The following is a 27,994-nucleotide window of genomic DNA, read 5'->3' as shown; positions in this document are numbered from 1 at the left end:
TAAAAGCTTAACTTTCAGTATAACATTCAGACCAATGAAATATTCACCCTGAGCTTAATAATTCCACGATTTAGCAGTCAGTCTTATTATAACGAACCTGGTTTGAAATGCCTAAAACTGAAATTTGTAAATTATATGTTTACTTTACCTATTCAAGGTAAAAAAAATACAATGCTTAAATTTCATATTTACAATATAAAAAACTAAAGAAGAATTTCTGGAACATCTTGCACTTGCCAGCACTGCCATATTATTATTTGAATACATTCATAGTTGCCAACCTTTATCAATGTCCGTTATTAAAGAATATCCCCTAAGCTACTGTAAAGGAAAACCTAATGTAAAACCGCCCACAAATTCTTTCTCGTCACGTGATATTGGGCGAGAACTTACCCTCAGTAGGACTGTGTTTTAGAGAGAGGACTTACTATATTTCTCCAGGACATCTAAAACACTATATATTTTAGAGCAAAAGCTAACACGAAATTCGCCATAAATGTCTGAGCTCAAAGACTTTTAGCAATGGGATATGAGACGGAATGGTGATTTACATTAGTAATGCCATCTTCATAACTCAGTGTCATTGGGTAGATTTGATGGTGGATTCTTCTGGCATCGATGGCCTTCTTGATGTCCTCTTTCAGCCAGAGATTACGGAGTGACGCCCACGCCACGGCAGAAGAAATCTTAGTTCCTCCCGCAGCACCGATGATTAGACGAACGTCTCCTTTAGAATCTACAAATACTGTAGGACACATGGAGGATAGAGGTCTCTTTCCTGGGGAGGAAAAGAAGATTGCTTGACTATGTACACTTCAGGGTTCATTCATTTCTCTTTTCATAGTTTAGATATATACAATTTTCACAGTACATATGCAAAAACTGCAAGCTTACCTGGTCGAATAAAATTGGCAGGTGAAGGAGGAATACCAAAATAGCTTGTGATATTGGGAGCCGAGAAATCGTCCATCTCATCATTGAGAACAATCCCCGTTTGCACCGATCTAATGCCAGCGCCAAAACTGAAAGTTTCCATGGTTATTTTATCATTCTTTTTTAAAGTTTTGACTAACTTAACATGAGGTTACAAGGTTAGTTCGCGCCATAAGCACTACTCGCGTCAAACTTACATTATTCTGCTCTTTTTGTCAGTTCCCCCTGACCTTTGAATGTTAATTCGATTCAGCTACACTGCTCCACAAAAGTCGAGTTTAGCCTGATGAACTCATAAAATACAATTATTGACTACCTTTAAAAACCAAGGAGTTTTAATTAGTACCAGAAACTCTTTACCCCATCACAGTTGCTGTCGTTTCAGATTTTTCCTGTTATCCATTCTTCAAAATAATGAATCAATAAATCTGCAAGCTCGTTGTGTAAACCTTGCCTTTTATGTCGTTTCTCTGGGTACGTTTTCTATTGACCTGCCTGAGAGCACTTCTAACTCCCAGATAGCATGGACTTCATAACAGACCGCATCCAGCTGTTCCACAGACGATACAAACAAAACCTCTGTTATTAGGTTTAGAATTTGCTTCTTTTTTTTTTTAACTAGAAAGCTGTGGAAGTTTGCTTTTTCTTTTATCTCTGCTCTACAACCTTACTTTCACTCATCCCTAGTCCTTGGTTAGTCAGGGACGTTCGAGCATCAGACATTTCAGGCTTCACTTGAAAGAAATTTGAAATCTAAACTGATCACAAAACTGAACCCCTGAGAAAATCGCTTCCGTATTCTGCATGATGGATGTGTTGAACTCTCCCATTATGGAAAAGAACGAGAGTGAAATAGATAGTTTTGTGGAGAAAGTGTGTCTGTATCTTGCTGCATTTGTCAGCTGAGGAAACGTGAAAATGTTAAGAGACTGAAATGCAAACATTCATTATATAGGTATGGAGTTTCTGGAATAAATAAGAAGAGAAACAGTCTTATGGCGATAGGGCTATAAAGAGGCTTGAATTTTTGAAAATCTTCTACAGAAGAATATGCGTTAGAGTACTTGGAGAGGAAAGAAGAAAATCCCTTGTTAGATGCTATAATGTCAGTGCAAGGGAGACGGTTGCAGTTGGAAAGCAAGCGGTAGAAATGTGGCCATAACAGTACTTATAAAAGTAAGTTTAATAAGGATGTTAAAATATAATATATGGAAAACATGGATAAGAAATGGACTAAGGAGAAAGACATTGAAATGGAGTTATTATATGTATAACAGTTTGTGTAGGAAGAGAAGGATAAAAAAGGGATGATGAAATCAGAGACAGTGAAGAAAAGGAAATTGCGACAGTGTGAAGAGCAGTTATATTATAAAAAAAAAATAAGATACCACCAGAGGGGTTACAGATGGATGGAGAAGTAGTCAAGAGAAAAGTGAGTGAGAAAAGATTCTCAGGAATAAGAACTTGTACTAGAAACGGGCAAAATCAAGATAGGTTAATGAACAAATGAAATTTAAAATTAAAGATTCCAGTGGCGAGACACTGATTCTGCTGTTATGATGGAAATAATTCATTTAGCATTTATGACAGTACCCATGGAAATTGGTGGACTGTAAAACCGAATTAGTTTTCATCTAATCAAAATGTTAAGTTAACCACTCGAAGTTGAGATTGTCCATGATCGAGTGTACATACGTAAGTACAGGCTTAATGTAAGTTTGTCCATCTATGAATAAGTGTGTTCAAAAATTCTTCCAAAATCCCAGCTGATTGCAGAGACCCTCTTGCTTTTGTTGCTTCTTCTTTTCTGCGATTTCCTGACTCCTGTACCTTCATCTTTGGATTTGATGCTCAAATGCCCATGTGGAACATTCACTGGCTTTCGTTTACCTTAATTAGGGTTACAACATGTGATGACAGTACATATATATGTGGCAGATAGAATAGAAACAGTAGATTATAAATAACCATAGTCTTTTCTAGTTATTATCACTCATTAAAACTATTTCATTGGAAAAGTTATCATTTACACTTAATGGTAACATCACAGTTATCACAGATTTCACCTGGAAATAACATATAGATGTGGTAACATTCAAAAAATCTATTCTAAAATATATAAAAAATCATCATATTAAATTTACTGTGTGAAAGAACAGTCCCATAGACTGGATAATAACACCGGTCCAGGATGCCTCGAACAACACCATCGCTGCAACCACGAGTTCACCGAGGGTGATCACCCTTTGTGTCACCCAAACCATTTCTCGGTTCATTTCGCGAAGTACCTCGGATTTGAGGCCTCAAATCACGTCACTTCTGCCGTTTTCTCATTTTGTCCTTTTCTCAGCACAGCATAATTTATGCTATAAATTCTCATTATATGCCTATCCTTTTCTTCGATGCATCTGAACATCACAAAATGTTGGCGATCACAATGTTGGCACACTTTTTACAATTTTGGTTATTGCGAATATATAGCAAAAAATTTAGCAAAATTCTTACCACCATTGAAAAATATTAACATTCGTCTTTATCATATAGCAAAATAATTGTTGTTTGCTTTCAACATAAGGTAACGATAAGCTTTAAAAAAAATAACTTTTTCGTGCCAACTTGCCCCGTGGGGTAAGTTGGCACACACTATGGGGTAAGTTGGCACATTGATAATTAAAAGAAAATTTCTACATTGCATTTAAATCAAATAGCAAAAATACCCTCTGAATTTCCAAAATACAAAATATAAGGCCTTAGTATTACTTCAGATCATCATCTAGTTGTAATTGTGGCAGGTGTCAAATAAATCGTCGTCATAGTCTTCATGATCTCACATGTTACATGCCCTGCACTGGACCCACACCTCTCCTGGCTTACCAAACACAGGCTGTCTTTAGTTGAGCTTTCTTCTGAAGCAACAGGAACTGTTCTTAAACTCTGTATCACGCTGATGACTGATCTGAAACACCATGTGTCTTTTCGGACATCTCTCAATCTGTTACACCCATAAAATCAAAATCTTGAAATAGTCTGTATTCAAAGTTGAAATTCCATCAATCCTAAAGCCATTGAAAACATCAGAATAAGAGACAGCTAGAGATAAGCCGATGAAACTTTACCAGGAATGTCACAGATGGGCTTACTTGACCTGGATTACCAGTCATCCACGAATCACATGCCCTGTTAACACATTTCTTCAGAGGTCTATTAACACTAACATCCAGGGGCTGCAACTTGTGAGAGCAATTTGGCGGAAATGATAGGACACTAATCTCATTATCCTTCCAAAAACTCAGAAACAAAACGTAAATTATATAAATAAATAGGCTTACTATTGTTATCAAATAACGTGAGGCAAGTCTGTACACGTGCCAACTTGCCCCATTTGTTTTAAGCCAACTTGCCCCATCCCTACATTTGGTACAAAAACACTTACCATTCCACACCAATGTATAGATGTTATAGCAAATAACAGAAAGATAAAAAAATTTACTTACTACCGTCAAAATCAAAATTTATCTCATAAATTCGAGCTCCTACGTTCTATCTCTACAGAATTTTGCTGGTAACTGAGGAACCACGTGGCAATTACACAGTATATGAATTAGAGTCATCCATTGGTAAACTTTGAAAGTTATTTTGAGTGTGCCAACTTACCCCTGTAGCCAACTAGCCCCGGTCTCCCCTATACCATTCACAGCTGATGCAGCACGGAAAACAGACTTGGCAGAACTTTTCCTTTTGTTTTCCTTTTTTTCATTTGTATTTTTTCTCAGTTCAATGGGTGTATATACTGGATGCTTTGCATAACGGTATGCAGATTAAAAATGATCTAAATGGAAAACCCTGATTTGCTAAATACATAGTATACAGAATAATGATAAAATAGATATGAATTGAAAGACATATTTCTGCTTATATTTTTCATATTTTTCCATATTATATTTATTTCATCATTGTTCTGTATATAGAATACTACGTATTTTGAAAAGCAGGGTTTTCCATTTAGTTCATTTTTAATCTGCATACCGTTATGCAACACATCTAGTACACTCTTTATAACTGAGAGAAAAAAATGAAAATTTAAAAAAAAAGGAAAACAAAAGGAAAGTTTCTGTCAAGTCTGTTATCCTCGCTGCATCAGCCGTGAATGATATCCATACCTATATACCTATATATATATATGTATATATATATATATAAAATATATATATTATATATATTATATATAGATATATATATATAATATATACACATTAATATAAAATATTATATATAAGTGTAAATATATATATAACACCATATAATACATCTATATATATATATGAATATAATATATATATATATATATATGTGTGTGTATATATATTATATATGTATATATATATATATATATATATATATATATATATATATATATATATATATATTATGACCGCCAACCTTTTGTGATGTTAGGGTGCAATGAAAAATAAAATATACCTATCTATTAAAATGATATAACATATATTTTGCTGTACCAAGAAAAACGCGGAAATGAGAAAACAGCAGAGGTAATGTATATCGTCGTTACACGATTTGAGGCCTAAAATCCGAGGTACTTTGTGAAATGTACCGAGAAATGGTTTGGGTGACACAAAAGATCACCCTCGGCGAATTCTTGGTTGCAGTGATGGTGCTGTTCCAGACATCCTGGACAAACGTTACCCTCATTACACACACGCGCGCGCACACACACACACACACACACACACACATATATATATATATATATATATATATATGCACATATGTATGTACGTATGTATGTTTAAAACTTTCTACGGGTGGTGTTATAGTGGAAGTAAAAATTTCACCAGAAACGACCTTGAACATTATCATCCCTGACGAATGATCAAATTGGAAGCCTTTTCATTACACCACAAATCAGTTGCTTGAAATAGCTTCCAACAGATGACATCCTACTCCAGAACGATGTAGAACCATTCGAAAGACTCAGTGGAAGAAAAACGGTAAGTTTATATAAAAAATTGAAAGCGAGGATTTCAAAAAGTAATATATACCTACTGAATGAAAAAGGCCCTTTTTTTAAGATTGCAATGTAAAGCTTTTTTCATTCTGTAATATTTCAGATGGAAAAATAACATTAGATTGTAACCATATTTATAAACTGAGGAAGCAAAACGTATTGAACAATAATTTTTGCAGGTATATACTACATTGGTATGAGGAGGTGCCTCATGTTTCCGTAATTATCTAATTGCAAAAGTGTTTAAACCTTGATGATCATGTTTGGGGATTAGGAATCAAAGTTATAGCATTATTGTATACTTACTATAGATTAACAGTGCTCGTTACAGATACCGCATCTCCTTCAGGAGATAAGAGTGAGAAATGTGCTGTGCCATGGTTATCATCAACAGCAGTAACAGCACCATAATGACTTGGGTCTTGGAAAGTTCGATCATCTGTTATCTGCTCGTGGATGTCCGCTGCATAGGCATCAGATGTTAAGTTTTTAGCTAGCTGAATGAACATCAAAAGTATTAGGAGACAAGTCATTCTTTTCATCGTTTATTTGCTAAACCTATCAACTGCACTGACAAACATTAAGAGCAGAGAACTAATCCATTTCCAAATAAAAAAAAGTATTCACTATGAAATTTAAAAATAATGTGTCACATGTTTCTCTGAGATGTAGAGCTCCAGAAATTTTTGAATAATACTGTTATGCCTTCTTGCAATCATTATGTTATTTTCTGTTTAAAAATTAAGTTATTTTATTCCTTTTATATTTCACTTAAGCATATACTGAATACCTCTTCACAGGACAGGATTCGCTTAGCTTACTCAGTTTGTGACAGTCTATTACAATCAACTAATTCTGGAACATGAAAATTCAGATTACTTCCTGTATAAGTCATTCCTAGTTTTTGTAATTAATTAATCTAGAGTCTGCTATTACTGTTTTCTTGTTGAGGCCCAGGAAACTCCGGACCTAACCTTAAACTGCACATTTGACCTTTTCTTTTTAAGAAAATTCACTGTCTGTATGTGATCTTCACAGAAATTTAGACCAATATTATACTTTTCCAAACAATATGGATTATCTTTCACGTCTTGGTCTCATATTACAGATCGGCTGTCAAAAACGTCCTATTTTTTCTTGCTGCAGACCGGACAACTCTATCTTTCTTGCTCACTATCACTGTTAAATTCTGTCAGGAAACATCTCTAAACGCTGGATCCATTTAAATATGAAGGCAATTTCTTAATGCATCAGATGACATAAGAGAATATTTCTTATTTAAACAAGAATTGAAATAACCCTTCCTTACCGAAAAAATATCAACAAAATCTGCATCTCCTAACTCCGTCCTCTTGGCATAGGCCCACTTCATAGCTTCAGTGAAGCGCTGATGACTTAAAACCACATTTTCATCATCAAAACTTGATGGGTTTATATCATATTCGTCCAAAATATTCAGAATGAAACCCAGAATATGACCAGATCCGGGAGGAGGCACAGAGTACATTGTCAAACCTCCATTTTCCAGGCTCACATTCATGGGTTCCTTCCAGAGAGGTCTGAAAAAATGCAATGTTGCACTGGTCAAGAATAAAGATTACACTATATAAATAAATATTATCACATATTCTTTGAATAGTTTTCAAGGAAAGTTTGCCTTTACACTAACACTCCTCTGTTTAAATCTATATAGAAGCTTCATCATCAGCATTGCATACTAAATCAAACTCGTCAGCAAATATTGTTGCACATCTTGAATATCAGGCGTTGATTTCAAACCCAGCTACTACTCTTGAAGTCAAGCATTTCCCCCCACAGAAACTTAATCAAAACCTTCCTGACAATCTTGTATTTTTCTTTCCTAACATAAATAAACAAAATCATCTCTTCTCTGTTTTGCAGATAGACTTACATCTCCTTTTCTCATCCATCCAACCACCAGTGTCTCACGTCATGCAAAGACAAATCATGACAAAATCTCGGGTATATTCTCTCTATACATTATTTGATGAAAATACCTTTCCATAGGTTTCTTGGACATTCCTACTACCTCTATACATACAACTTTCGCTTCTTTCTGACCAAATGAACGTCGCAAAGCACTGGAATTATCACCAATTTATAAGTAAAAGGTTTTGTCTTGAGGATTGAACACTGATGTCTGAGTCTTGCATAAAGGAAATGTTAAGTAAGATGCTCACAGAATATGGTTTAGCTCACAAGATTAGTGAAATTCATATAAACCTGAAAAAAATTGAACTTCAGTGGATTAATAAGGTATGCAGCTGATGTCAAATACCTTTGCTAAGTCTATTGAATATTTAGGAGAGAGCGGCTACTGGCAAGCGGTATCTGAAAGGTTACTGCAGAATTTATCTCTATGATACATGACAGGTTTAATGCCATGAATTCATCAGGCATTATTGGAAATGTAAAATCAAGAAAACTTATGGAACTGACTTAGATAACCTGAACACTTCCATATGAAGTAATCATTGTATAGACAAAAATGAGAGGATCATGCAACGCAAAATCCCGTACACATTATAATTTCCGAAAGGCCGTGATCTTATCGTTTCAAGCACTAGTGCTTCTACATAAAATGTTGGTCAGAAATACATATCAACACACATTTTGAATCACCCAGGTCCTGTTAACTATAAATATAAGGTTAGAAAGGTGTTTCTCGCTCAGAACATTGCACTAATCAGCGACACTAATCGAAGATTGCATCAAGTAAAAACAAATCCTATAAAGAGCGTGAACTCGCATTAGAAATTTGCCTAATTAGCAACATATCTAAACATGTAGACTTGGATCTAGAATTTGAGAACGACAGTACAGAAATACCCCCACAGGATATGGCCAGTTTGTCAGCAGATCCAAAGAAGTCAAAATCGATATGTGATGTAATAGAAGAAGAATTTTTGCGATTAATAGATGGCAACATTGTTGAGATTTTTTTAGTGCGGTATTCTCAAAGTGATCAAAGTTTCTGGATTAATAAAAAATTTACAAGAGTCAATTCTATATGCCGCCTGACAGGCCATTCAGAGCCATTCATAGCGAAAGTCTTAGGGAGAGGAAGCAGTATAAAAATGCTTGCTTGTGAAATGAAATCACTGATGTTGTCATTTAATTTTTGACAAAACTCTCTCCATTTTTCCGGATGAGACACCTAAACAAGAAAACTGAGGTGGGAGAAAACAAGTGAAAATGCGCCGGAGTGTCTTTGGCTCAATAGAATTTTCTGCCCAGCCGCAATAGCGTTAATCAAGGCCATCGAAAATAATCCCAAATCGTTGCCAGAAGCTCGATAATTGCTAGCTTTAACCTTCAATAAATAGATAGGAAAATAAACTACTTAGGTTAGAGGGCTGCAATTTTTTATGTTTGATGATTGGAGGGTGGATGATCAACATAAAAATATGCAGCCTTCTAGCCTCAGTGGTTTTTAAGATCTGAGGGTGGACAGACAAAAGTACGGACGGTCAGACAAGGCTGGCACAACAGTGTTTTTCTAAAGAAAACTAAAAAAAAAGAGTAATGCGTGCAAAAAAAAAGGAGAAAAAACTGTTAGAATATTAAGAAATAATCTTGTTTTCGTTTTTCTGAACTAGCTTTTTGAAATATATGTTAATACTGCATAGGGGGATAATTTTTCCCTCAGAAACTGAAGAACGTCCTGTTTTTGAGGGAAAAATTATCCCCCTATTCAGATCATTTCCCATTGGTGCTTGACAAAATAATAAAGTTAGTTGAATTATGTGCATCTAATAACGTATTTTCATTTGGGGAATCATTCTATAAGCAAAAATTCGTGTATAGTATGGGTAGTCCTTTAAGTCCTGTTTTAGCCAATCTGTACATGGAATACTTTGAAACTACAGTAATAAATGCAATAAAACCCAAAAACATGCTGTGGATGAGATATGTAGATGATATTCTAAAATTTTGGGATAATAGGTGGGCCAATTTTAACGAGTTCCTTTCAAAATTAAACGCATTATTGCCCAGCATCAAATTTAAAGTTGAATGGGAAACAGACAACAAAATTCCTTTTCTTGGTGTTTTAATAATCAGAGACACGACAGAATACAAATTTACCATATACAGAAAACCAGCTATCACGACATTGCTATCAAGATAGGTGTAGCCAGCAACCTGTTCTTAAGAGCCTTACGAATTTATTCCCCAGATTTCCTGGAAAAAGAATGTGATCTAATACGTAAGCAACTTTCGTCTTTAAAGTATCCTGCCCATATAATTGAGAGAGCAATTCACAAAGCAAACGTAATTTTCTACCGACCCCCTCAAAACAAGACCAAAGAGACACCCAACAATAAAACAAAAATTCCTCACCTGGACAGGATTAAGACATTCCCCAAGGAAACAGGGGTTTGTGAAATCCCATGCCAGGACTGTGACCAATCTTACATCGGATTTACAGGAAAATCACTTCCCAGAGATTAATGCAACACTAATGGTCAGTTAGGTATGGACAACAGGACTCAGCTATTTTCAACCATATAAATAAACATAACCAAAGAATAAACTGGAATTTGTCACATATAATTTATAGCAGCAACTGCCGGTACAAGAGTCAAATGATGGAATCAGCCTTAATAAAAGAGAGGCAGGTAATGAACACCTCCAAAGGAGCATGGGATTCAGATGTGATTGACAAGGTTTTCATTCAACCAACGCTTAAGAAGATTAAAGGAAGATTATCAGCGGGGGTGACCTAAATTGGCTTAGCTGTGGATGGATCTCTTGGTATAAATACCACCTTTTCTGTAAACTTTTCTCATTCATATACCTGAAGAGAGAGACAGAAGTCTCTGAAATATAGTACTTTCCTCTCTATATTTTGGTGTTTTTATGAGCTCCTTTTATTAGATAGAATTCTGTTGTAACAGAACATTTTTACCAGTCATATGTATGTATATATATATATATATATATATATATATATATATATATATATACATATATATATATATAAGCGAATACCACGGGAAAATGATACTCAGAAATCCAAGCGCTTTCGTCTTTACTCAGACATCGTCAAGGAGCTACTAAAGTACAATTGGAGAGGAAGGCCTCAGGTACAAACAAGATCAGGAATACCAGATGGTTAATTATCAAAAGGGTAAAATTAAAAGGGATAATCCAAGATTATCGGATATCACACGGTCACAAACTTAAACAGATTCTGACCCTAGCCGAAATTACAAAGTATCTTTACAGTCCAAAACCAAAACATGTAAAAACTGAATATATTAATTTTGTTGCTTATATTTATCTACAACTTTTTCATTATGAAAGCATCAAGTTTAAATAAACCAAGACTTAAATTTAGAACATTTCTATTATTTGACTTGATAAAACAAGATTCAATGATATTCCTTTTAACTGTGTCATTACATGGGACTAAGGCTCTTGCTTGACTCCAGTTAATAGGATGGTCTAAATCTCTCATATGTACAAATAATGCATTCGATATTTGCCCAGTTCTCACAGAATATTGATGTTGCTTCAGACGCTGTGAAAGAGATTTGCCGGTCTGTCCGTAATAGACTTTATCACACTTTTTGCAAGGAATTTCTTATATGCAGCCTGGAAGATCTTTAGGAGAATTTTTTATTACTAAAGTCTTGACATTAATATTACTGAAAACAACATTTATGTTAAAAAGCTTTAAAATTCTAGGAATATCTAAAAACCTTTCATCATAAGGTAATTTTAGAATGTTATGCTTACTAAATTCAAGTTTGTCATTAGTTGAATAAAATGTTTTTCTAGCTCTTTTCCACATCTACAAAAGTCCTTGGGTATTTAAGTTTCAATGCAATATCATAAATAGTTTTAATTTCAGCGTCAATAACTGCGGGCTACAGACACATAAAGCCCTTAGGAACATCCCAGAAAAAACAGAGAATTTAACATTTTGATGGTGATTGGAGTAGTAATGAACAAAAGAGGCAATATTAGTTGATTTTCGAAAGACTGAAAAGGTGAAATTTCTATCATTTCTATGGACAGTTACATCAAGAAAATTCAAATTACAATTTCTTTTTTCCTCTACAGTAAATTTTATAGAAGGGACTAAATTATTGAGATTATTAAGGAATTCCTGGAGGTTTTCGTGAACTGGCCAAATACAGAAAATATCATCCACATATCTAAACCAAATAACTTTTGGGGGCAAAATTCTTGGTAAGAGTTTTGTCTCAAAAAATTCCATGTAAATATTGCTAAGGACAGGAGATAAGGGATTACCCATAGCCATGCCAAACTTTTGTACAAAAAATTCCCCATTGAAACAAAATTTACTATCTTTGATACATAACCTTATGAGACTAATGAGATTTGCTACACTTAAGGGAATGTCACGACGCTCTAATTCCTCTTCCAAATATTCAAGTAAGTCATCTACAGGCACTTTTGTAAATAAAGAGACAACATCAAAACAACATTAAAATCATAATTCAAATTTAAACTATTCAATTTGTTTATAAAATCAACATTGTTTTTAACATTCGTGTTAGAAATGTTTCCTACCAAAGGAGTAAGAATGTTTACAAGCCATTTAGATAAATTATACGAAACTGAGCCCACTGAACTAATGATTGGTCTGATAGGGTTATTGATTTTATGTGTCTTGACTAAACCATACATATAAGGTAGGGAGGCGCATTGCGGTGTAAACTGTTTAATTAAATGGTCGAAGCCCTTCAAAATGGATTTAATTTGTTTATTAAAATGGGAGTTAACTGTCTGTGTAGGGTCAGACCTCAGTTTCGTATAAGTATCAGTATCATTTAGCAATGTCATTATTTTACTTATATAGTAACTTTTATTCATTATTACCACTGCATTAGATTTATCTGCTTTTGTCACCTTCACTGTTTCGTCTTCTTTAATTTTCTTAAAAGCCTGGAGAAATCTCACGGGTACATTAGGGGGAGAAGGTTTACTCATAGCACCATACACACACATATATATATATATATTATATTATACTATACTATATATATATATATATAGATATATATATATATATATATATATATATATAAATTGTATATATGTATTATATATATATACATATATATATGTATATTATATATGTATATATATATACTATATCATATATATATATATATATATATATATATATATATGTATATATGTATTATGAACCTGATCACGAAGTATATAAAACCTGATGCTTTGTATAAATAAAGGTTTTTTGCCACGAAGGAAAAAAATGAAAAAGAGAGATAGCCAAGTACTTTCGGTCCTGTTCGGACCCTTTACCGAACAGGACCGAAAGTACCTGGCTATCTCGCTTTTTCATTTTTTTCCTTCGTGGCAAAAAACCTTTATATATATATATATATATATATATATATATATATATATATATATATATATATATATATATAAGTCTTCGAACTACAAATGTCCTTTAATATCTAATTCGCTCTACCTCGGAATTAATTTAATATATTTTCATATATGCTTAACCGAGGGGAATTATTAAGCGATAATAGAATTGGCCATCGACAGGCGCGAACCAGCGACTTCCCAATCCAGGCATGAACTTATATCTCTTGCCCTGGTTCGCGCCTGTCGATGGCCAATTCTATTATCGCTTAATAAATTCCCCTCGGTTAAGCATATATGAAAATATATTAATTCCGAGGTAGAGCGAATTAGATATTAAAGGACATTTGTAGTTCGATATATATATATATATATATATATATATATATATATATATATATATATATATATATATATTATTATTATTATTATTATTATTATTATTATTATTATTATTATTATTATTATTATTATTATTATTATTATACATACTAATTTGATTGTATTTTACTTTTTTAGATACTAATTCTATTCTCTCTTCCTATAGGTGCGGCATCCAGCTTGTGTTGGCCGATATGCATTACATGTGTAATGCAATTGCTTACTTGGGGAAGGACACAGTCAGGGTGCCGAGGGGACAGATGTTGGGAGAAGTGTTCACGACAGCGCTTGTGCAACCTTTTCGCCGAAAGGGTCGCACAGTGACGACTGACAACTTCTTTACGACGTTACCTCTCGCCTTATCACTCGCTGACGATGGCATGTATTTGTGTGGCACCATTCGGCAGAAACCTTATATTCCTAAGGAAGTTTCTGAGAGTGTGCTTCCCGTCAAGGACTCGTCAGTGTCAGCAAGTCAGCAGGACTAAGAAGATGATCTTGTTGAGTTCCCTGCATCATGAGCCGTCCGAAATAGAAAGACATTCAGATGTTCTATAATGCTACGAAAGGGGATGTAGGCACATTCGATCAAATGTGTTCTACATGAAATTGTGTTCGTAGGACGCGACGCTGGCCACTTAGTTTTTTCTACGGGATATTGAATATAATCATGGTAAATTCTTATATTCTCTATTCGTCCCTCCCATCGGCAAGGAGTACGACAAGGCGAAGGTTCCTCAAGGAGCTCGCCATTGAATTTTGTGCTCCCCTTGTAAGTCATCGGTATTATACGTTGACCAACTTGTCAAGGCCCCTGCTTGTCCTGATGGCGGATACGTTTAGGCCAGGTCAAGTTGCCCAAGCGTGTTCGCTGCCAAAGCTGTCCATCTAGACAAGACCACAAGACAAGCACAGCATGTTTGCGATGCAACGGGCCCGTCTGCTTACAGCATCAAACTGTCCTGTGTCCGAAGTGTATGTCTTCTATGTAGGTAAGTTACATAATGAAAGTTTTTTTTACTGCTTGTTTACATAAATACTATAATTTTAATCTTTACAAAATATATATCATCCATTTTTTGCCAAAAATATTGCAAAATTTATCTTTTATTTTTAACGACATTATTTTCTAATTTTCGAAATTACTTCCTTTTCGAAAAAATTTCTATTTGGTCAGATATTTTTTATAGCTGCAAAATAACGTTCAAACATCCAGCAAGAAACCATAAAAGTTTCATGCAAACCCACGAATAATTAGATAACTAAATAACACATCGAAATTGACATAACCTTCTTCCATTTCAGGTAGCAAATTTGGCCGTCGCACTTGTCGTGTTCGGGGGCCATTTATTGTGTATATATCCGAAAGTTAAGTAGCCATATCGCTATATATTCTTATTTTTTATAGAATTTTTGATATTCTGGTAGATTTCCATGCATAAATATATTTTATACTAATTACAACGACGTTTATAAGAAATATTCCTGGTGAAACGAGTAGGTCAAGTAAATGTTTTGGGTCAGATTTACTTTTATGGCTGCAAAATAATGTTCAAACATCCAGGGAGCCACCATAATAATTTTATGCAAATACACGCATAAAAGTAAATAATACATTGAAATTTACATTCCATTCCTCCATTACAGGTGGTAGATGTGGCCGTCGGAGTAGGTGTCGGCTGTGGCCATTTTGTTGGCAGATCGGAAAGGTAATTTGCCATACAGCTATATATTCTTGTTCTCTATAAAACTTGTGATATTCTGATAGATTTGCATGCATAAATATCATATCTTATAATAGTTACAACGATTTTTATGAGATATTTTCATGGTGAAAATAGGTCAAAAAATGACCTTTAGATTTGGCCCCTGATATAACAGCAAATAACATCTTTGTCAAAATATTTTTACATAATTCCGTTCAAGGATAATAGGATTTCCTATTTCATTTAGGTACCCAAAAAATTCGTGAAATTCTGACTTTTTTGGGGCTAAAATCTTACCTTTTTTTCCCCTTTTCAGATTTTCACCACTATGGGTTCGACACCTTTTCTAGCAGTCACATATTGTAAAATAATTTTAGGAAGGACTCCTGCAATTTTTGCTTGTATATACTTTTGTATTTCTTAAAATATAGTTGTAAATTATCATTTTGTATATACTTATTTTTTTTTATTTGTAATAAATATCTAATTTGTAGATTGGTATTATTTATCTTTTTAGTAGTGTTTGAGAATGTTGAAATTGATTTTAGAAACTAAAATGTACAGCTAAAATGAAGTAAGTAATTTTGGAAAATTTTTCTAGACGCTCGGGTCAAGCTCGACCCACACGCACCTTTAACGGGGTACCAATAAAGCGAAACCTATTCAGGGTAACACATCGCCATTGTAAGAGGGTATAAGTTTATGCTGCCTCTCAACTACAAATACCTGTCACTCTCAGGTGTTTGTTGTATTGGAGTCAGCATCAACCCACCTCGACCTCAGTAATATTGTACTGCTTTTATCCGCACGTAGTCATTATATGAGTTATATCACATTATTTTGGTCCATAATTTATCCTTTATATGCTCATAACTATATACCTTTACTGTAAAATCATAGAAAGATGGTCTTTTCTGCACCTCCATAATCAAAGATTCAAAGGCTAATCTCTTTTCATGTCATTGTGACACTATTGGTTTGTCCCCTCTGCCGGTCAGTCACCTACTGCAGCCAAAGTATCTCAACCACAAAATCGTTCGTGTACGCGCTCTGATTTGAAATAACATTTTTTATCCTTGGCTACTGGTCGTGAGCAACTGTGGTGTGGCCAAGGAAATAGACCCAGTAGCCACATCCTAGCGACTCTTTTAGTCGCATCGACTGCTTGGGGCTCGTCTGCGGCCTTCCGTGTAAACACATGTGTTCAATATAGTTTTAGTGGTTGGCCACATAGTCGGCCAACCACTTTCAAATAAAAGTGTCTCGTGTGCGGGCAGCCTTCTAGGAGGAGGATAGAGGAATTTGGCCGATGCAAATAAGCATCTCCCAATAAAATGTATTATTTAGGTCTTGAAGAAAAATGCATGCATCATTGAATCTGTTTCCCTCCCTATCAGTGGTAATCACTGGACACCGATAAAAGAAAAAAAAAAAAGAAAAAGAAAAGTAAGCCTAACTGAATCTCTCATCCATCAAAGGTAGACTTGTTTATTCATAAGACTTATTCATTAGACACCTATCAAAGATTTCTAGTATATTTCTAAAAAACTCTCCCTCTCCATCTAAAGTAATTCATCAGAACTCCATTCGTAGGTGCAGACATAGTCTATTGTCTTTGCTGTTCTCTAAACGATTTGGTTCATCTATGTATGATAATCTTCTTTATATAAACTTTCTTGATATCTCTCTAACAGGAAATTGCACCGAATGCAGTGCAATAACTGTCCCTTGCTGAGCAGGGGATGCTTCTTTGACCGATAAATGACGCATTGACATTCGATTCAAGTGCACATCAAGACACCGAAAACAATAGAGTGAGGTTGCATGGTTCATACTGTTTAGGTTATCATTGTTCTATTTTTTAATCTTTGATAAAATTTTCAGAGCTTCCAATGTTTTCTGTAAAATTTAACAAATGGAATCGTTCAACACCTTCAATATTGAAATGATGATAAAGGACTATGATTTTCCGATACTATACTAGCGACAGGTGTCTCCTATCTACATAGTAATATATATACGATATATATATATATATATATATTATAATATATATATAATATATATATATATATAAAGAGAATTTATCATATCATCGTCATTCATATACTACACATTAAACTACAGATGACAAATTGAATATTAAAGGACACTTGTAGCTTAGTGCATGTATATGAATCACGGTGATGTGATAGATTTATTTATATATATACATACTATATATATATATATATATATATATATATATATTTACATATATATATATATATATATATATATATATATATATATATACGTATATATAAAGAAAAATGGTCACATCACCGTGATTCATATACTTGCAATAAGCTACAAAAGTCCTTAAATATCCAATTCGCTTGTTTGTAGCTTAATACATGTATATGAATCTTAGTGATATGATAAAAATTCATACGACTTTGTTAGAATGACAAAGTGGACACCGATTCCAGTTACAAATACCAGAGCTCAACAGTGATTTGTAAGGTCGGAATCGGTATCAGTTTCCCCTGTGCACTGGTTCGAATCCACGAGAGGACGAAATTATTATCAACTGAAAAGTTCCCCTGCGGTTAACATATATGAAGATATATTAATTCCGAGGAAGAGCTAATTGGATATGAACGGACATTTATAGCTTGCATATATATACCCTGAGCCCAAAAACCGCAAAGAGTCTCGATCCAGCTCTGAGAGTAGCACATAAAAATGGAAGATAAATTACCTGTAATTAACCAGATCTTCGTGAGAGATTATTCCACCAAAGTTCTGAATATCTTCAACAAGTTTCTTCGAAAGTTCTCCGGTATAGAGAGCGTCGGGTTCATACTGCAAAACCCGAAGTGTCTGGCCGAGTTTGGGACGCTTCAGGATTTCCCCTTCTTTATACACTTCTCCAGTCTCAGGGTTGATGAATACACTGAAATGGAATAAAGACCTTGTTTTTATAAATGAATTTCACCTCTCTCAGTTATTCGAAACGTTAGCATTTGTCCAAAAATGCATTACCTGTTCACCTATGTATTTCCTTTGTGATACATACAAAAATATCAAATCTGCCTGATAGTTCCTATTGTTGCCCAGTACACACACACACACACACACACACACACACACACACACACACACACACACAACAGATCGTTTGGATTCTTGGTACATAGTATTTTCATTTATAATGCCTATTTGTCATTTATACGAGCTTTCTTTGTCAACTTATCTTCATATAATTGTCAGTCTGCTAAGTAAAGGACATTGAGTCGAAAGGCTTCGCAGTACTCCTTCGTTTCACTTTCCTTCGTGGCTTTTGCCTTTGTTTATATATTCATCACGTTCCAAATTCTCGTGATTCAGTTTGCATAATGAGGTCCGCGTTTATTTTCGCTATCCTGTTTCCTCTTTCGATATGTGTCCTCACCACCTATTGCAAGCCCCTTGTGGCTGCACATCCGACCAAAATTCAACTAAAGTTCTTGAAGAAGTGCCTTTCTGGACAAGTGTTCCCTAAATCCTTACTACCATGCCTTTTAAGAAGATGTGACCATCACCCATTCAATAAATTAAGTGTCATGATGATAAAACACCACATAGTAGCCGCCAAACAAGGAGAGAAGGAAAAATTGAAGCACTTAGAAAAAAACCAGGATTCCATTCAGTCATGCTATCCTGGCTGATTGGATGTACTCGCAGCGACGAGAAATTACGAAAAACTTCGTAGGACTACGGACGCCCTAAAAAAGGAAACTCGACAGAAAAATGTTAAATATCATTGACAGCAGTGATTGGACTAATAGTGACCGTCATGATTGTGTTGTAAACTTATCAAGTAAACAAATAAGTGAAAATGTTGTGAGTGCCCTTGCATATGGTTTATCTTTCTTTATATCGAATAGACCTTCTGCTTAATGGTTGCATCATCCCTGATTAAATTCGAAAAATATAATGATCTTCCTGAAAATCATGTTGACATCATTGAAGGTATTGTTTATGGAGCTGCTAATGTTATCCATGAAAGTAACTTCCCTGCTCGTTATAAGAAATGCTTGACCGATCTTAAATAAAAAAAATAAAAACAATACAATCTACAGTATAAAAGCTGGTAAGTCAAATAGTACAGTCATTTTAGATAAAACGATACGACTTACAAAACATTAAAAAAAAATTCCATTGATCGAGTCATAAAAGACTTCAATAGCACAGTCAAAAAATAAAATCCTTAAAGATAAAAAAGAACTACTAGGTCAATTGTCAGTCAAATTTCCTTCGCTTCCTTACTTTTGCGGATTAGTAAAAGCGCACAAAGAGAATAATCCTAAGCGGCCTATTATCAGCACTGTTGGCTCAATATCATATAAACTTTTGAAATATATCACCAAGTTCTTGTCCCTGCTACTTGGAACTATCTCCGATTCTCACATATATAATTCTCTAAATTTAGTTGATATGTTAAGCAAAATCACTTATTTGCCCCACCGATATATTCATCAGTTTTTATATTTGTTGTCTTTTTACTAAAGTCACCACAAATTCTATTTTAGAGTATCTTAGTAACGAACTATCCCAGCATGAATTACCTCTACCTGTAAGTCATATTGTTTCACTTACTAGGCTGTGCATTTGTGATTGTAAGTTTATATTTAATGCTGAATTTTAACAATCTGTTGTGGCAATGGTCAACCCTTTATCACCACTCCTCTCAAACTTGTGTATGGAATTCATTGAAAAGCGTTATTTACCTAATATCATTTGTATTCTTTTAAAGTGGAATAGATATGTTGACGATATTTCAGCTGTTATGACTGCTGGTATTGATGTAAATGATTTACTCTCTAATATGAATAACCAGGTAACATCAATTAATTTTACTTTAGAATGAAAAAAGACAATTGCTTCTATTTCTTAGATGTTTTGATACATAGAGAACCATTTTAATATAAATTCAATACGATAGGAAACCAACCAAAAACTTGACTTATGTCCATTTTTAATCAGGCTACCATTTTAGCATCAAAATATCGTTTTTTTCTTCTATATTTTTACGAGCATTGCCCATTGTCAATTCCCGAATATTTGGATCAAGAAATTGAATACATATATTAGATATTTGTTATTATAAAGCCCACAAACATTTTTATAGTGTAAGTAACATGGAGAAAGATACTTCTAAGAATATTCTTAGCTTGCCTTATTTTAGTGGTTTGGAAACCATAAAATCATTGATAAAATCTTCCAAGGTCAACCTCCTTTTTTCATATAATAACACACTAAAAGGAGTGCTAATAAAAAATAGCCCCAAGGAAAGCAACAACATAATATGTAAAATTCCATGTTTGGACTGCCCGACGTTTATATCAGCTAATCTAGCAAGGATTTCGAACTAAGAATTAAACAGCATAAGTATTCTGTCAAAACGAGACAGACATCCAATGCAATATTCATTCATTCAAATCAAAACCACCATAGAATAAACTGGAACAGCAGTTCGGTAATTGCAAGATCAACAGGTGTCTTGTCACGAAATATTTTAGAATCTGCTCTTATACAACTTACTTCCAATTTTAATTAATTTTAATATTAGCTCTGGCTGGTATTATCTTGACCCTAGTATAAGTAACATGTTTAAGAATGATCTTAAAGATAAAATAACAAAATCACAGACTTAATTACAGCTACTTTATAGATACTTTCTTTGTATATGTATACTTAATATATTTTTGGTGAATAAGTTTACCTTGCGAAAAAGTTTTTATTGTGTACCAAAATGAAATTTTGTGTGTGGTCAGTTACTGCCCTGTCCCTGCTTTGGAGCAGTTGGACTTAACTTTTTGTAAGCCTCTTAAATTGTAGCCCTGTTTTGGGATTGTTACCAATTCTCCAGATGGGTTGTATTCTAGGTACATAATTTCCTTTGCAATCCCTATCTGTCATTCATACGAACTTTCTTTGTAAACTTGCCTTCATACAATTGTCAGTCTGCTAATTAAGGACACTGAGTCGAAAGGTCTCGCAATTCCCCTTTGTTTCACTTTCCTTCGGGGCATTTGCCTTTATATACATATATAATATAAATATTAATATATATATTATATATCATATATTATATATATATATCTATATCTATATCTATATCTATCTCTCTAAATATCTTATATATTAAACACTATGCCAAAAACGTCGTTTAATATCGACGTGGGAGGGTAATGCCAGGTGTTCGAGTCACTTGGGTACCAATCCATTTATCATTTATAATTCCCCTTCGGGATATTCCCGAATTAGAGCGAATTGGATTATAAACAATATTTGGAGCTTAATATTTGTCAATAGAAAGTCACGCTGATACACTAAAAGTTCATATAATGTGTGTGTGTGTGTCATAATTTATCTTACCATATGAAAAATGAAATCCTGGGAGTTAGTCCTGACCGGTGCCGACTGAATGCAATTTTCTGGGGACTAGTGCATTGTGGTAGCAATTGGTAACACATATGCTAGAGGTTCAGAACAAACAAACATACAGGCCGTTGGGCACCAAATACGCAAAGCGTAGATTTGCAAGTGGGTGGTGTTGTGAGTTTTGATGTGGTATAATTATTCACAAAAGGACCTACTGACAATTCGCTAGGGATTTTTACTGAAAGCTTTAGAGAGCAGACAACTTTATATACCATTTTCCAAGCACGCTAATAAGATTATTTAAAATTTCCGTACTATAAAGTAAATTTAATTTCAACGGAAATTTTACTTTAAAAATTTTGGCACGGTATGGGTAATCCTTTATCCCCGATGCTAATTAATTTTTATTTGCAATTTTTCAAAAGGAAGTTATTGAACAAATAATATTATTCCGCGATGTGTAATATCAGGGTTCAGGTATGTTCACGACACAGCTATGTATTTGGTCGGGGAACGAAAATGTAAATTACTTTTTTGGTAAATCAGATTAATTAGTACCATCGGTAAAATTCACCAAGGAAATGAAAAATTAATGGTAGCCTGCCCGTTTTGGATTGCATTATTCATAGAACTGTAAATGGCTTGAAAAACGCAATTCATAGAACTGTAAATGGCTTGAAAAACACAGTGTCCAGAAAACCTATCAGTACTTTTCATATGTACCACATTTTTATTCTGGTAAGTGCAAATGAAGTTCAGGAACCAGTTTTCATATCCATAGTTTTAAGACCATTATGTATGTGTACATATAGTATAGCCTCGACCAAATTGAGGACGAAATAGACATTAGAAATACAGGCAAGAAACTGAAGTATCCTGACTGTATGAGACAATGCATTAAAAGTGGTAAAGAACACTTATGATAATAGCAAAGAGGCTTACGATAATTTGTGATCATTTTCTAATTACTCGCACTTTGCTGACGGTGATTTTACCGAACCTAGACCCATCATGTTCAGTATTTCTTGGGATGATGTTTTTGAATCCTTCGATGATTTTGCACTCTATTGGTTACATGATTGTTGACCTTGTTGTAGATAATGTTGCAAATATCTTCTCTCCTTAGATATGAAATGATGCGGCTGATAGCCTTGATAGAGATAAATAGTGGAATAATAGCTAAAGTGGTGTTGTTATTGGGGATGGGCTCAAGTCCAAAATGATAAAAACCCTATTTGCTTGCCATTCTCAAACAAAGTTCTTACTCTATGATTCACCGTGGAATGGTAACAGTGCTTGAGGTATCTAACAATACTATCAGTTACATCTATTTGCAAGGTTTCATTTTTGCAGCATTTGCAGATTCATGGCATCTAATACTGCAAGGAATCTTTATTTTATTTTTTTAACCTTCCTGTCATCAGAGAGATGATGGTAATATTGCCGCAGTCCCGGATCCTGAGATTTTTCTTTGCTAGAATATTGTTCTGTCCCTCAGATGCCCTATAACACAAGATCTTTACTATCTAGTCAATATTGCTCAAAGGACTGTCACCATTGTACAGAAATGTTATGATTATTAATTATCTGTAAGTTACGTTTCAGTGGCGAATTTATGCCGTCATCCTTACTGCCCATGAATCCACAGTCTCCTGGATACCACGATTTATTTCTTACTTCCCAGTGCCAGAGGCATTTTATTGCCTATGATGAATACATAATGGACTGTCTATTAAGCAATCAATATTCAGGCTGATGATACTGAGAAGTTCAGCAGAGGCAGCGAAGTTATTTTACCTGTAATAAGTTATAAGCTGTAGTTATGATATGCATTGTAGACACAACCCTAGTTTCACGTAGGTGAGTGAAAGGTTGTATTCTCTCAACTTGTATTTGATATCTTCTTTACCTTATTTTATTAAAACGAAATACTGCAGAGTAATGATTTTCCACTGAACTTTTCTTTCATTTAGGAGATCTCTGGGTATCATGACTCTATTGGTGTACATCTATAACGTATGAGTATTGATTTAATGTTAATTTTGCATGTTTTGAAATTATAATCCATCTTTTAGTGTCTACTTTTATTGAATGACGATATGGTTTTCCTCTCAGTTAAGCTACTCCTCAGTTCTGACAGCAAGACGAACTTTTCTAGCCTAACCAGTTAGGCATTGTTCATTAATAAAGGATGAGAATAACCAAAATGCATAAAGTATTTTTCATGTTGAATTTGCTGGGTGGACATACTATTACTATTGTGTTGTGTAGATGTTGATCATAATGAGTTAAGTGCTTCTATGAAATAAATTATGCACTTCAGATGTAAACAATTACAAGGTTTCTTTCCTAATATCCATTTTAAGGTGTTTAATATTCATGTCTGTTCCATGGCAGTGAACTGAGGAATGTTCTTCATTTGTTGCACCTGCAACAAATACCCAAGTGTAGTTGTCTGAATTGCTCACTTAGACTCTCAAGAACCACTATTTAGGATCCCAATATTAAGCATCCATGAGATGCAGTGAGTGAGTGAGCTGTCAAAGCTCTTGACAGTTTTGATATTCGTGTTGTCCTTAATTGTAGGCCATCATTTTTTTTACATAACTCATTACTTGAGAAATGACAGGATCTTTGCAAAAACTTTTTGCAATGATACCTTAATTCAAGGTATTGCAATGTCGGATAACTGTCATAGTGACTCCATCTGGAAATCTGCCATTCCCTCGCTTTCATTCAAGTCCTTCTCTCTACCTGCGGTTAATCAACCCAAAACATCTTTGCAACCATATTATCTGACTTACATTCCTATCATTAGTCGAAAAAATGCAATTAATGGCTTATGGTCTCGGCGAAATTAAATGTTAACAACAGAGAAATTCTAATGAATCACAGAATAGGTAGTCCTGGTGGTGGCTTCAAATCAGTGTGTTGAGATCAGATTTGTGCAAAGTGATTTTTTGAGTTCTTCAGGAGCATCTTGTTTCTTTGTCGTCTATCTCAATACCACATCCTTTCTTATAAGGTGGGTCAAGGGTACCATTAAGGTATTCATAAAACGTAGGAATTTTCTGTAGAATTTTAAAGACCTTTGAAATTCAAACTTCAACAAGTTAGTTGAAGCAGGCATCTCGTTAAAAGTGTGAACTTTTGTCATTTTTGTTATCCCATGATATGATAACATGTGCCTGAGGTACGCTATGCATGTTATCAAGTTTTTATTTGTCCAGATTGCATTGCAGATCTCTTCATGGAGGTGCTACAGTTGTGTTCAAAGATTGTTAAGGTGTTCTGTTTGATCTAAAGAGGGAGTTCAACCCTTCTGTCTAAAATATGAATCTAAGGGTCCGTTCACATTACAGTAAAACACATCATTAACATACATCAGTGCCTTATCACACAGACATCACAAGCAGGTTGAAAAGTTTTTGACGTATTTGTAATGCTAACCAGTGCTTCATATCCCTTATAGGGTAAAGGTTCGTTCTTCATTTACAGTCATTGACATTTTTCCAACCTGTTTTTGCTATGCAAATGATAAGTGTTTATGAAATGTTTTACTGTAGTCTCGACACACCATAAGGGTGTGTCCACACTACACGTCATAAACACACGTCTAAAGACTATCACTTACAAATCACATTGAAAACAAATCAACAATTGTAAGTGGAGAATGAATCTTTGGTAAATACTGCATGTTTGCATGAAGCACTAGTTAGGGCTCTGCTAAGTCACTGACTTGTATTTAACCTGTTTGCGTGGTGTGTGTGCGTTTGTCTGTGTTTATAATCATTACCAACGCGTGTTTTATTGCAGTGGTTTACTGAAGAGTGGATGCACTCTAAGGTGCAGTGAGTGTCTCCTTCTACTTACTATACTGTGCGTAAATAAAATGAGAGAGAGAGAGAACTCCATTGAAATCTTGCTAATGACACAAAGACAAAATGTCTTCGGTGAAGTCCCGGACAAAACTCCCTTGCCCCAAGAATTGGGAAACTACCTTGGCGATGGTTAGAAGTATTTCATTTGAACTAGGGCATGTCTCTGACTCTGTTTGAATTGGAACAACGAATGTGATGATTCACAAGTCAGTCAACGGACTTTATTGTTTTCCCCAAAACCGTTTGACTTTCTTGGGTTGTTTATATTCAAACAAAGGAGTTAAATTGCTATTAGAACGAAGGCTAACTTGATCCTGAACAAAAGCTCTTCATGGGAATTCTTATAACTCCACTATTCATGACCCGAGATGTGCAAAGTCATAATGAATTAATGGAAGTGGTAATAAAATTCTATTAGCCGGAGTAATCGATGGTACGTAAATAAGTCTCAGTAGTAAGTCTCGGACGTCAAAGCCTCGGAAGATCTGTTAACAAAAGTAGATACTTATTCGTAATTTGCTAAACAAAACTATCATAATCTGAAATAACCTTCAGATTGTTTGGCAACTAGACTGCCTCATTCACTTGTTATTCATGGGATAATATCTTTTGATTCACAATATATTTCTTTGGCAGTGAGATTATATTTTGGAGTATTCCTCGAAAAGTGTCAGAAATGTGTTTTATCTATTGCTATATTTTTTTTTTCTGTTCTCTAAAAGATATAAATTTTGGGGGGCAGAGCAGACATGATTCCATTTGGTAACTATCGCTATGACAGTTTTGCTGTTGCCCCTCACTTTTCACCTCCCATTTACTATTTTCAAATTTTTTTTATGATTTCATTCTCGTCTACTTTCGAGATATTTTATATAAGTATTTACTATATCTTTAATTAAAGAAAGAAATGGAGAAAGTAGAAGTTATAAGCATTGAGGCGATAACTGTCGCGAAAAACTAGTTTACGAGTTTTCCGAGACGTATTTCCCGCCCCTCTAACCATTTCCAGCTTTTCAATGTGAGGCGAATTGCCACGTATCAGGCGGTTTGGCGGCTAAGGCAGAATGGTTCTTTTTTGTCAGTTCGCATTTGTCAGAGAATCGCCTCTCCTCCCTCATGGATTAATAGCAGAATTCTTGTTGTCTTGTAAATTATATAAGAAACAGGAGAATGCTTTCTTTTTGAAGAGAACAAATTCTCGGTCAAATTGACTAACCCGATTCGCTCGGGTATAAAACCAGAGTGCGCCAAGGACCGGTGTAATTATACCTGGTATCTTCAACCCTCCCCCGACAACAAGTAGATTACTAAAACCAAGACTAAAATTAGAATTAAGGTAAAATTAAGTTTAAATATTAACACAAGCATATGGGGAACCATACTTGGAAAGAAATTAAACAAAATTAAAATAAACTGTCTATTAAGTACTAACACATTAAGATAAACAAAAAACTAACATACTAACACAAGCTCTTGTAAAAACTGCAAAGAACCGTGGTCCGAGTCAACCCCCTCGCCCCCCCTACTGGGAGGGAGAGGGGGAGGACGATCCAATTTGAACCGAGGACACAGATACACACACAGATAGGTAGGTGTACGGGTGTGAACTTGGCCGTGAGGAAGGTGCGAATGATGAACATTATGTAAGATAAGTAATCGTTCTTTCCTGTAGACATCGTTGGGCTAATTGATGTAAACCTATAATTAACTTTCGGAAATATGTCCCTAATTGTTTTAATGGTAGTGCGATTTAATTTAAGTGATTTTTCTGTGTTTTTGAGTGGTCACTTGGCCACGTTAATTTCTTCTAAATTTGGGGTGCTGTGCCTCCCAGGTTCACGCATTAATACTTTGTCGAAATTTCTGTTAACATTGATAAATTATAGTATTGTAATAAAATTGTTAAAATTCTCCGTGTTTACGATTCAAGTTGTCCTTGTGCCCGGGCTTGAACCTGTCCCCTAAGGTAGGGCTTATCAGCCTCCCTCCAACTGGTACGAACCTAAAAACAGTCGCTATAACTACAATGGTTCTTTTGCAAAATGTTTCTGAACAACACATTACCTCATCATACAGCGATAATCTTCATGTTGGTGACCTGTACCCTAAACTAGGGTAACCAACAAACAATTGAGATCTCTTGTTAACATGATTCATGGGCACATTTTTTAAAGCTGCCAAGAAAGGCGCGCAAGACCGCAACAAACTTAGGTTTATGTTCGTAGTAGACAAACTATTTCTAGGATTCAAAAGGAACGGAAAAA

General features: G+C 34.7%; 1 protein-coding gene across 3 annotated transcripts in view; it reads right to left on the bottom strand.

The window, feature by feature from the left end:
- Nucleotides 1-27,994, bottom strand: part of LOC135205756 (scoloptoxin SSD14-like) — a 209,892-nt gene that overhangs the window by 2,067 nt on the left and 179,831 nt on the right. For all 3 annotated transcript variants that reach the window (XM_064236905.1, XM_064236888.1, XM_064236897.1), the window contains 5 exons: nt 18,182-18,376; nt 7,269-7,518; nt 6,266-6,456; nt 895-1,022; nt 552-778 (listed from right to left, as the gene is read on the bottom strand). In XM_064236905.1, coding sequence (XP_064092975.1) covers nt 552-778; nt 895-1,022; nt 6,266-6,456; nt 7,269-7,518; nt 18,182-18,376 — 991 coding nt within the window. The remainder of the gene's footprint in view (nt 1-551; nt 779-894; nt 1,023-6,265; nt 6,457-7,268; nt 7,519-18,181; nt 18,377-27,994) is intronic.

Source organism: Macrobrachium nipponense, chromosome 11 (assembly GCF_015104395.2).
Source record: "Macrobrachium nipponense isolate FS-2020 chromosome 11, ASM1510439v2, whole genome shotgun sequence".
NCBI lineage: Eukaryota > Metazoa > Arthropoda > Malacostraca > Decapoda > Palaemonidae > Macrobrachium > Macrobrachium nipponense.
This window is presented reverse-complemented; position numbering and strand designations above follow the sequence as displayed.